Below are 12,319 nucleotides of genomic sequence, written 5' to 3' on the forward strand. Positions count from 1 at the left end.
TAAAGCAAATTTTTGTCTTGAAAAATGGAAAAATATGGAAATGTCACTCAAAATGGGCTATTTTTGACACTTATGGTAAAAATGGGCTATTTTTGACACTTATGGTAAAAATGGGCTATTTTTGACACTTATGGTAAAAATGGGCTATTTTTGACACTTATAGTAAAATGTGCTATTTTTGACACTTATGGTAAAAATGGGTTATTTTATTTTAGTTCCAATCTTAAATATTTATAAGAAGAATTTTATAAATAAATCTACCAAATTGGTGAACTAAACTTATTTCATGACACGAAAGTTGTGTGTCATGAATGGCAGTCGTAAGTATACACTAGTAACATTATTTATAACATTAAATAATGGGATTCAATATTTGCGTAAATTCTGTTAAGGCTCTTGTGGGGTACTCCTTCACTCGTACCTACCTAGTGTACATTGTAAGTTATGTAGTTATAACGAGAGTCTCCTGGAGGGAGAGCGGGATATTGTGTATAGATCTATACAGGGTTGACACCCCTACACCTGAGCTGCTCGCTACAGCTAGACAGGCCAGTCTAGGGTGACAATTATCTTTAGAAACTGACGCCTGAAGAACGTCAAGGCGGGCGCTCTCGTCACATTAGTATGGTTGTAACGACTCACATAGAGAATAACAACACTATTTGAATTTACGAGGAATATGCACTCTACTAGTTCTTATAAAATAGGGTTTAGGTAAAAGTTGGTCACTTAACTTTCTGATTTGTTCTATTTTGGGCACTTAACTATGTTTAAGTTTTAAAAGGTCATGTAACTTTCTATTTTGTTCTTAAATGGTCACTGTAACCGGTGGTCAAATTTCATGGTGGTCAAATTTCTGAGGCACGTCTTCATGGTGGTCAAATTTCTATCTATGTTGATGATCATGACTATGATGTACTAGATTGGATTGCAGAGGAAATTATTCATCTTTATGAAATTGATTTCAGACATGATGAACTTCATGGGAGTGATGGGGAGGATGGTGACCATGATTATGAAGAAGATGAGGAGGATGATGAGTTTGAGTATGAAGAGGATGATGAAGAAGATGGTTTACTTGCTGATTCCCCTATGGAACATGAAATTGATCAGGAGAATATAGAAACCAGGAGAATCCATGAGGATCCATTCTTGAATGTCTTGCCTGCATATACAAATGGTGAAGGAAATTTAACAAGTAAAAGTGTTCCTTCATATAACCCCACAGTGGATTGGAAGGAAATGAAACCTATTTGCGGCATGTGTTTTGAAGACAAAGAACAACTAAGAACCTTGCTTACAGACTACTCGGTGGCAAATGGATATGATTTACATTTTGTCACTAATGATAAACAGCGAGTTATTGTGCGTTGTGGGTGACGATCAAAAGAACAGAATGGTTGTCCATTTCGGTTGTGGGCATCTTGGATGTCCAAAGAACGAACTTTTCAGATTAAAACCTTGAATGAAAATCATACTTGTGCAAGGATTTTCCATGGTGGATCGCTAGTAACTTACAAGTGGATTGCAAAAAATTATGAAAGAAAAATCCTAGAGAACCCAAACTTGAGTTGTCGTGATATGGTAATTGACATTCTACAAACGTATAATTTGAAGGCGAGTATGGGGCAGTGCAAAAGAGCCAAGAAAGCTGCTCTACAAGAGCTTGAAGGTTGTTTAGAAGACCATTACGCAAAATTATGGAGCTATGCAGAGGAGTTAAGGAGATCCAATCCAGGATCAACAGTTAGATTAGATGTTAATCACATGTCAGATGGAAAGAATTACTTCAACCGTTTCTATGTTTGTTTCAAAAGTGTGAAAGATGGGTGGATAGAGAGTTACAGAAGAGTGATTAATCTTGATGGGTGTTTTTTGAAGGGTGTTTGCCAAGGGGAGTTACTATCAGCGGTTGGTCGTGATGCAAACAATCATATATACCCGATTGCATGGGCTGTTTGCATGGTTGAAAACAAGGAGACTCGGAAATGGTTTTTAGAATTGTTGATGGAAGCCTTAGGGATGGTAACTGGAACTGGTAATGGAATAACAATCATATCTGACCAACATAAGGTATGAGTTTATTCCTATTTACATTTGACATGATATTATACTTTATACTTTTTAAACTAATTTTTGTAATGTTTTACTAGGGGCTTATGGAAGCTGTGAAAGAATTGATACCACATGTAGAACATCGCCAATGTGCGAGACATATATACGCGAACTTCCTAAAAAGGTTCAAAGGTCAATTCTACAAGAAAATCTTTTGGAAGGCATCCAAGTCCACAACAGAACAATCCTTCACTTTTTTCATGAACCAAATCAAGGAAGTTAGTGTACATGCATACGAGTATTTAATGGAAAAGGATCCTAAAACTTGGTCACAAGCCTTCTTTAAGTTGGATATGGCATGTGATGCGGTAGAAAACGGAGTGTCTGAGAGTTTTAATGGTGCATTGATACATAGTCGAAGGAGGCAAATAATTACAATGCTGGAAGAGATACGGTTGTTTGTCATGGACAGGTCCTTTAAGATGAAGCTTAAAGGAAGAAAATGGGAGGAAGAAGTATGCCCTTCAATCAAGGATAAACTGGATGAACTTAAAGAGGAACAAAGGTACCCTTCCATTTGACATAGCCTTTTCAAATTGCTTTGACTTGACATGCAACAACTAAATGTGAGGTTGTAGCTGTTTTAATTGGTTAGTTTTGGTAAACTGTGGATGGGTTGTTTGGCTGCTATTGTTATGGAAGTTTTTTTTTTATGGGTTTTTTTGTAACAGGTTTTGGCGAGTGTGTGTAAGTGGATTCCAATAGTTTGAAGCTAGAAATGGAAATGAAGCGTATAGTGTTGATCTAGAGAAAAGGACTTGCACATGTAGAGGATGGCAACTAACTGGAATGCCTTGTGTGCATGGTGTTGCAGCATTGACATATCTTAACCTAAATGTAGAAGACTATGTTTCTTTGTGGTTTAAGAAAGACATGTTTCGTAATGCTTATAGGTATAACATAAATCCTATCAACGGAAGTGCAATGTGGCCGATGACTTCGTATATACCACCATTGCCACCCAAGAAAAGACGCATGCCTGGGAGACCAACAATTAAAAGAAAAAGGGGCATATCTGAAAGAGAAGAAAGACTTGGGAAGCATTCAGTGAGTAAGCAGGGTACTGTTATCACATGTAGCATTTGCAAGGAAAAGGGCCACAACAAAAAATCTTGCAGAAAAACATTTCCAAACATGTCTTTAACAACATCACCACATGACAGCATAAAGAAAAGAACCCATTATAATTTCACCATTACAAAAGACCATCTTTTACTTATAAAATAGCATGACTAACAACACAAATACCAAACCAAGTACCAAACAACAACCTTTTCCATCCCTAGACTTATGCACAGTCAACTGCTTGTTCAAATCTTTGTTTTTGTCTTTATATTTCTGCATCTTTGACTTGTACCTTTTGAGTTCTTTCTCCATTTCCTCAACCAACAATTTCTGTTTTTCTATCATTTCTTCATGAGCCAACACCTTTTCATGAACGTTGTATAACAATCGACGATACCAAGGAGTTAATTTCGGGTCTACCCACTGAAAGTAACCACAATCCAACTTTGGTATCTACAAATCAAAAACAAAATTTAGATTTTTAGGGAAAGAAATGAAGACTTTTGATTACAGGGACTTACCATAGAATTAGGGAAAGCTTCGAACCTTCTCCCTGGGTTATCTTTGGTCCAGCTAGTGAGTGTTTTAAGTTTCTTCGTGCAATCACACAAATCTCGAAGATTGAACGATGCTCTATTGTTGCTCCACGAGGAAGAAGACGACATGGCGCCAATCTCTTTATTTGGCGCCTAAATGATGTGTTTACAAAGTACCAGACCCACCTAACTTAAATATACCGACTGAGAAAGCCAAGTCATCAGTTTACAGGCTACTCCCCGTTACAGTGACCATTTAAGAACAAAATAGAAAGTTACATGACCTTTTACAACTTAAACATAGTTAAGTGACCAAAATAGAACAAATCGGAAAGTTAAGCGACCAATTTTGACCTAAACCCTATAAAATACAAAACTATGCTTCATCTATTTTATAAACTAATTTTCACCACTCGGGTCTTAGGGTTTTAAGACCACAACTCATTATACACAGAAAATATAGGATTTTATGGGAACTCACTCTTTTCAAATACAAATAAAGGAAAACAAAGATTCACGCATGCAATTATACATGATTTTGGGAACGAGACTCACAAACTACTTTTTAGAGAAAATATTGGATTTTCTGGGGTTTTTACGACTTACTATGAGTAAAAATATTACAACGTTTTCTTACAAATATGCTTATGAACTCACCAATATTTTATGTTGACGCTTTTCAAAACGACTTGTATTCTCAGGGACTCAGTGAACAGGTACTCGAGCCTTGGATCTGGATTATTTTACTACCTTTTGAGCAACCATATTTTATGCTATTTTTGTGTAATGGATAAACAAGTACAATTTGTAAAACAATGAATGTTGATATATTGTAATGTATGATGTTTGGTTGCTATGTTTCATTCATATTTAGTTGTTATGATACTACAAAATGAAGGCATCTACCCCCAGACGTTTCCGCTGTTCTGGTTTAGGGGTGTGACATATGGCAAACTTTGTATACATCCAGCATCGTGTGAAGGGGTAATAGTTTTAGTGTTAAATATGCCACATATAATGCCAAGTTGCCAACATAGCAAAACCCTACAATAATCGGTCATAAAGATGTATTGTGAAGAGTCCAAACAAGTTTAATGGTCATGGTTACAAAAAAAAATGTGAATAAAACCTAAACTATGTTACCTTTATAAGTCATTAACCCGATTCGTTATTGTAAGAATGAAAGTTTTTAGAAGATTATGAATATTCAACAACTTTCGTCCTTAAGATATAAAATGGAAAAAGGGCACATTGGAAACTAGGGAGAGGAAGAATAAGTTGGAAAATATATGCAAGATGAGTGTGAACAAAGTGATTAAAGTTTTGATATCTTGGAATAATGGAAGGAACAAAAAAAAAAGATATCCCGCTCTTCAAATGATAGGCTCAAATGTGCTTGTGATGCCGGTTTCTACGGTTGTTTTGGACTCCTCTTTCGGCACCATAGGTCGTGTTCAAGATTCATTTCATACTTTGGGGTTGTTTGATAGCTGATGGGTGAGTTAGATATGAGTGAGAGTAAAAGCCTAATTGGGTCTGAATTTGTTTCTGAATGAAACCATGTTGTTTTATTACGTATCTGACTAAGTGTGTTAAATGTTGAATATGATAATTTTAAGTTTTTGTTCTGTTTTGGGTTGAATAAAATGTTTCAATGTTTCAGTTGATAAAATATCCGAATAAAGTTGCTAAATAATTTTAAAAAAGATATACAAAATGACATACAAAATCCAAATTAAACATAAATCATTTAAAGTCAAATTCCTCATCAAATTCAAAATATATAAATAATAAAATAATTGATCCATCGTTAAAATCGTATTATAAATAGCATAACAAAATCGATTTCACTAATGATATCAACTAATTACGAAAAATAAAAAGAGTGTCTAGTTCTTTAGGAAAGTACTCGTGTTTCGATCGATGCTCCAAATACAACCTCAATATGTCATCAACATTTGGAGAGCAAGGAAGTTTAACAAGCTACAACAAAGAGAAGATAAATAAAGAGACTAAGTTGAAAATAAATTAGCTTTCGAAAATCAACCTTAATTAATAAACATAAAGTTGCATAATTAAAACCCTCATATGAATAAACTCCTTTTCCAACAATAAAAAGATTACCATGGAGTTTACAATCTCAATAAGGCTATCCAATCTCAATACAGAAGAATTTATAATACTATGTAGATCACATAAACCATTAAAAGGGCGTGCTTATGACTATGGATCGGTTAATATAATCATACTATATATATGTAGTTCTAACCTTCAAGGAACAAAACATACATTTGAGGAACAAATATTGTAAGAATTCATAAAAGTGTTTCCAACTAGAAGACTTGGCATGCTTGAGCATTCAATAAAAAGTGTGGTATTAAAAGGAACAAAACGTCAAACACCTAGTAGGCATTCATAAACTAGAATGAAAACAAAATTTTGGAAGAGCTCACAAGAACCAAAACAAGAATGCTAAAATGTTTAGAAAAGAGGGAATTTGAGAAGCTATGTATTACAACGAAACAAATGAAGAAGGCAGAATTAGAAGTAGAAATCAAACAAACCCTTGGAAAACAAGATTTGTTTAGCATTTTGATAACGCCTTGTTATTCTAGTAATTAATTTTATAAGTTTGTCATGTATAATATTGTTTGCATATGAATTATAATAATTATTATAAATGCATTACTATTTCAAAATGTATGCATCAAGGATTTAGTATCGTAGCAACCAACAATCGAAGTTGATGAATGTTTCATTATTTTTGTAGATTTTACAAAACTACAAGATTGTGAACTTTTTTTTTACTTATGTTAATCTATGATGTTTGTTTAAACTCTAGAATTAATATCTTTTGTTTTTTCTTTTTAATCTATCGGAATGATTATGTCAAGCATTAACCTTATTTTGGAAATTAATCATGAAGTCTGATGATTTTGAAAAACAGTTGACTAGTTTTTTTGGTTTAGGTTTAGATTTCTATTTCGGTTTTTAATTAATCAATCATTTTGATAAAATGATTAAAATAAAAAAGACACAAATAATCTAATTACAAATAGAGATTAAACAATAATGTAAAACAGCACACTTGTTGAAATATAACATTGTACATCATATCCGGACATCCATTATCCATTCAGCACTTACTTTATCAATACTTATTATACAATACAGAGGAAAAATCTAGTAGTTTAGTTTAGGAAGTCCTTCATCGGATCGTCATGGAGGACCTTCTTCATTCTGTAGGCCTCCATATCTTCAGCCGTCACCTGAAACCCAAATTTATAAATATAATTAAATAAAGACGAAAATGAAAATGAAAAAGAGTAAAAAAAGATGAAAGTTTAGTTTACACTTTACACACCTCATCGTTCCACTTAACATTATATTTTCGCTTTCTTTCATCCTTCTCTTCTCTCCGCCTCTTGTCCTCCTACATTTACAGTAGTAGAAATCCATTTTAAATATATATCATATGAAAATGGGGTAAAGTTTGCAAAAAGGAGAAGCATAAGGGTTGAAAAGGAAAAATGTTTACCTTCTTAAGTGCTTCTGAGAGTTTGGCTTGGTCCAAAACCAAGTCATCGGGTATATCGGTTCCCCAAGTTGCAAGCTGCTTCTCCTCGGTTGGGGCAACAACTTCTGATAAAACAGACACAAACACATACATTGTTAGGAAGTAGTAATAATAATTTTTTATTTTTTTTAAAAAGTAAAACCTTGTGTGGCCTCTTTGCGTGCGATGTTGGCTTTCATGAGATCGGATGCAGCTTCAGCAGCTTCAATACCAGCAGCACCTGTGCAGTAACTGTTTCTAATAAACTGCTTACAGCACTTGTAACCCCATTGATGGCCTTTCCACCAAGACCCCCAAACGCATGTGTGGTTATTGATGTAAACATCCTCTTCGTATTTGCTCTTAGGAAGAGCCATTTCCTGAAAATTTATAATATATTGTATCAATGAAATGGAATGTTGGCATGTTTCCTTTTTTTTATATTATATTTAAATACAAACTATGCTTTTCATTCTATTGTATAAATTACTTTTTTTTTTTTTTTATCAAGATAAAAAAATAGAAGCTCATTAAAACCCAACTAAGTTATAATGAAATAATATTGTATAGTTTAATACTTATTTTCAAAGAATAAAATTGGAATTTAATTAAAGAAATATATATAAATTAAAGAGTAAATTGCATTTTTGGTCCCTGAGTATAGCTGATAACTGCAATTTTGGTCCTTGTTTGAGATTCTTATAACATTTTTGGTCCCTGTTCCAAGGAAAATTACTATTTTTGGTAGCTGACTTTGACCTTTGCAACTTTGGACCCAAAAATATAACCATTTTCTTTGGAAAATAGACCAAAAGCCTTATAAAAACCACAAATAAGGACCAAAATTGCAAGAGAATGATTTCAGGGACCAAAAAAAACAGCTATATTCAAGGACTAAAAATGTAATGTAACTAAAAAGATTTAGTTGATTAAAAATTACTAAAATTAAAATGGTTATTTCCAAATAAGTTACAGTAAAAATAAGAGTTAATCTCATAAAAGACCTTATATTTAGTGTTTTTTCCGGATTAAACCTCAACTTTATTTTCTGTCTGAAAAAAACATTGCATTTTTTTCGAAAAAAACCCTCAACTTTGTCTTCTTTTTTTCCGAAAAAAAAAAAAACCCTCAACCTTCTAATTGCATCCAAATAAACCCTCAACTAAAAGGACCAGATCGGAAAAAATGAAAAATACAAGGTCTTTTTCAGGCAAATAATAAATTTGAGGTTTGATCCGGAAAAAAAACAAAATATAAGGTCTTTTATGAGATTAACCCTAGAAATAACATTTCACTGAGCATAGTATTAAAAGCTCATTAAAACCCAAATAAATTTACACTAAAAAAATACCTGGCCTTTGATGATTCTTCCAGCACGATCATATTCAACTTCTCTTTCACTTTGACCCAATAAAAGCTCTCTTGGAAGCGCCTCGTCAGCAGCTGCATTCCCATATTTCTCAACAATTGTCTCCTTCACTTGAGATTTCAGCTTCTCTTTATTAACTTTAAAATTCTTATACAGCAATTCAGCTTGTGAAGGAGCAGCTTGCATATGGACATCATTGCCCTTCTCAAATGCTTCCCATGCATGTATGTTCAGTTGCTTGAACTCCAATGCTTGTCCACTTACTCTATTCTGATTATCCCCCTGCAATTCAACAACATATAATAATATTAATTTTTGAGAAAATATTAAGAAAAAAAAAAAGATAAATCAATAAAGGTTATTTATTACTCACAGCATAGAACTTCTCATTTGGATCCATATCTGGAAGTGGATCCTCACGCATGGATCGAGTTTTCGGATCATAATGTGCAGAGTTTACATCAAGATTCAAAAGGTATTTTGCTGTATCTTCTCGAATTCGCAGATTCCTAAATAAAAATAATTATTAATGTAAAATCTTTGATGTTATTATAATCTTATTCTGAGCTTTTATTACATTTAGGCTATGCTTAGGAGCTTATTTTTCAAGCTTTTTTTTAAGTTGTCATGTTTGGCAAGCCAAAAAGTAGCTTTTTAAAAAGCTACTTAGACTACCCTTTTTAGGAGCTTTTTAAAATTTTCCAAATATACCCTTTAATTAACTATAGAAAACATATTCTTTTAAATGCCCTTTTATGTCATTTTATATCTTTCAGCTAACTTATCAGCTACTATTACCAAGGCTATGTTTGGCGTACTAGTTGAAAAGCTAGCTAGTAAATAAAAAGCTAGCTGATAGCTGAAAAGTTAGCTGGTAAAAAATGACTTTTGGTAAAAGTAGCTGAAAGATATAAAATGACATAAAAGGGCATTTAAAAGAATATGTTTTCTATAATTAACTAAAGGGTATATTTGGAAAAGCTCCTAAAAAGCTAGTCAAAGTAGCTTTGTAAAAAGCTAGCTTATATGCTACTTTTAGGATTACCAAACATGACAACCTAAAAAGCTCGAAAAATAAGCTAGCTTATCTGGCCAAACACAACCCAAACGTCAGTTTTTACCAGCTAACTTTTCAGCTATCAGCTAGTTTTTCAGCTAACAGCTAACTTTCAGCTAGTACGCCAAGCATAGCCTTAATTTACACAAAATTCACACGAATTAGACAAAATCCAAAGAGAAAAATGGACTCACCTAACAGTACCCGTGCTACCACCACCTGTAGTCCTGACACGTTTTTCCACCTTTGCAAAATCCATCTGCTTACTCTCATCAACTTTGGCTTCATCAACTTTCAATGCATCTTCATTATCTTCATCATCACTAACAGCTTCTTCCACATTTTGAGTGTTACCCTTTTCCTCTAACTTCTTAAGTTGTTGATCTTTCAAGAATTTCTTTCTAGCTTCATCACGAGCTTCATATCTTTCAATCACATGAGCATAAGATGCTGCATCATACCCATTCCACCTGTCCCTTTTCCCATCATAATCAAGCTCAAATGTCTCTATTTTCTCATCAGGTGCTATGTTTTTACTTGTCCATTTTGCCCCTAGCTTACGTGGCCTCTCCATGCATGTTTTGGTTGTGTGTGTCATTGCTCCACAGCTGAAAACAATTAACAAATTTAGAAACCTTTTCTAAAAAACAAGTTATAAAAACTAGAAAAGTAAAAGAAAGTTTGCTTACTTTTCACATGCACCCTTTCTGTATTTATCAGCTTGGTATATTTTTGCTCCTCTGTCATACCATGACTTTGTGTAATTGGGATCTGACTTCCATTTCCTTTGATGTTTTAAACTCTGAGAACACAAAAAAAGATAGTTTTACTTTTAGTTATATATGGCAAACATGATTAATGAGAATGTAAGAAAAAGAAAATAGAAAAAGGCATACAGGTCTCTCTGCATTGAGATACCAAGGAGCAGATGACATATACTGAGGAATATGTGGATTAATTTCTTTTCCATCTTCATCAACTTCTGCAGGAGCAAGCCCAGCTTTTCGGGCTTCTTCAAGTTCCATCTGTTTCCTGTGATCCTCCCTGGATTTGAAAGCCACTGCAATAAAAATGAAGATGGTGTGATTGGTGAGAAACTTGTTCTTGAATTAAAGAGATTCTAACTGGTAATTAATGGCAAAATTATCAAGAAAGTTGAAAACAGAGAAAGGACATTCTAAATTTCTAGTAATGGAAGTGGGAATGATATGCATCACTCCACAACACAAGGAATGCCATGTGGAAAGCAGGTTTTTGTTTCCATGTAATCAATGAATGCAATGAAGATTATAATATTCCTTTTCTCTATTTAACCTTTAATAATAACATCAATCTCTCTCTATTAGATTTCAAGATTTCGACTAAATGTTATATTGCAATATCTCAAAGTTACCTAGAAAATGTTTCTACTGTCATTGGAAAGCTCACTTCTCAAGTTCTGATACTTGTGGTTATCTGTATTTCTATTTTTTTTTTTTTTCGATCACAATCAATCAATTTTGTGACACCTAGGTGTAATCCAGTCAATTTGTTAAGCTCAAGTTAGGTTTCCCAGTCAATGTATACTACTCTCAAGTTTTTGTTCCAAGATATGTATATTTAATATGAGTTCTAAATCTTCATTCCTCTCATAATTGAGCTACAAGTATCACTCCTCATCCTCTTTAACCCATGACAAGAGACTCGGCAACAATCACAGGAGTCCCTTATGTAATCATTCGGACATGTAAACTACAACCTTTGAGTAGCACTAGGTTTAAGAAAATCGTTCTGGCTACTCTTGAAATATGTAAATGCCATCAAGAACATATAAAGAAATCTTGCAGAGGTAAAACAAGAGCATAATAGGCAACAACTGAAGGGGGTAATACTGAACTACAGATGAACGGAATCTCCTGCTCAATATGAGATCCGATATCAAGCATGGTCAATTAGGGCAAACTATTTCTATAACATGGGAAACCCAACACAGCACACGATATTAACCCTAACCGTAGCACATCGAATAAGAAACGATCTCGGATAAATCGATTAGCGTAAGATACACGGAAGAGTAAAATAATTTGAGAAGGGGGTACGAAATCCGCACCTGATGCCGTCGCCATGTTGAAATTTGTTCAGGAGCAAAACCTAGAAATTGGAAGTTAGATTCTGATAATAATACGACTCTGATTTGATTTCAGAGGACGATGACGCTGATCGCACTTGGGGTTATTTTGTGTGTCGCAGGGTTATGGATGAGAAGTTATCTCGACCTTTAAATATATTTAACCGACTCATATTAAAGTGGTTTTTAAAATGAAAAAAAAAATATCAAATCTTTCTAGCCCAACGGTACGAGGTGGTGTCGTGTTTTCCCTCTTTGAAGTCAGAGGATTCGAGTCTCGTCAAAGAAAAAAATATTATGCTGTAAATTCAGTATTTAGTAGAATCCGTTCTTAGTATATGGGAAAATAACATTATAGCCCTATAATGTTTTGGTTTTTAGTCGAATTAGTCTCTTAATTTAATTTCATGTCTTTAAAAGGAATAATATACATTTTATCGGGTCTCTTTGGCCATTTTGTAAGATATGAAGGGGTAACATGGTTACTCATTGTCATGTCATTTAATCATTTGTT

The 12,319-nt window shown here is 33.8% G+C and overlaps 2 protein-coding genes across 2 annotated transcripts; one reads left to right on the top strand and one right to left on the bottom strand.

The window, feature by feature from the left end:
* Positions 1-1,581: 1,581 nt before the first annotated feature.
* On the top strand, positions 1,582-3,302 carry LOC145106065 (uncharacterized). Its single transcript, XM_079043116.1, has 4 exons — positions 1,582-2,073; positions 2,154-2,620; positions 3,009-3,162; positions 3,279-3,302. The coding sequence occupies exons 1-4, from the start codon at positions 1,582-1,584 to the stop codon at positions 3,300-3,302; spliced, it is 1,137 nt and encodes a 378-aa protein (XP_078899242.1).
* Positions 3,303-6,786: 3,484 nt separating this feature from the next.
* Positions 6,787-11,927, bottom strand: LOC145108488 (pre-mRNA-splicing factor SLU7-like). Its single transcript, XM_079045516.1, has 10 exons — positions 11,788-11,927; positions 10,595-10,758; positions 10,388-10,500; positions 9,893-10,306; positions 9,015-9,150; positions 8,624-8,923; positions 7,436-7,652; positions 7,255-7,358; positions 7,081-7,149; positions 6,787-6,985 (listed from the first exon to the last, which is right to left on the bottom strand). Exons 1-10 carry the CDS (start codon positions 11,801-11,803, stop codon positions 6,908-6,910), a joined length of 1,611 nt encoding a protein of 536 aa, XP_078901642.1. The 5' UTR covers positions 11,804-11,927; the 3' UTR covers positions 6,787-6,907.
* Between the last annotated feature and the right edge of the window lie 392 nt (positions 11,928-12,319).

This window comes from Lactuca virosa, chromosome 4, assembly GCF_052849685.1.
Source record: "Lactuca virosa cultivar CGN04683 chromosome 4, Lactuca_virosa_CGN04683_v6, whole genome shotgun sequence".
Taxonomy (NCBI): domain Eukaryota; kingdom Viridiplantae; phylum Streptophyta; class Magnoliopsida; order Asterales; family Asteraceae; genus Lactuca; species Lactuca virosa.

Bases quoted from the DNA above. Each gene is read 5' to 3' on its own strand.
- LOC145106065 (XM_079043116.1), top strand. From the start codon at position 1,582: ATGGTAATTGACATTCTACAAACGTATAATTTGAAGGCGAGTATGGGG. The intron at 2,074-2,153 runs GTATGAGTTTAT...ATGTTTTACTAG, and splicing joins TCATATCTGACCAACATAAG to GGGCTTATGGAAGCTGTGAA. The intron at 3,163-3,278 runs GTGAGTAAGCAG...ACCACATGACAG, and splicing joins AAAGACTTGGGAAGCATTCA to CATAAAGAAAAGAACCCATT.
- LOC145108488 (XM_079045516.1), bottom strand. The intron at 10,307-10,387 runs GTAAGCAAACTT...AATTGTTTTCAG, and splicing joins AGAAAGGGTGCATGTGAAAA to CTGTGGAGCAATGACACACA. The intron at 7,359-7,435 runs GTTTTACTTTTT...CTGTTTTATCAG, and splicing joins ACGCAAAGAGGCCACACAAG to AAGTTGTTGCCCCAACCGAG.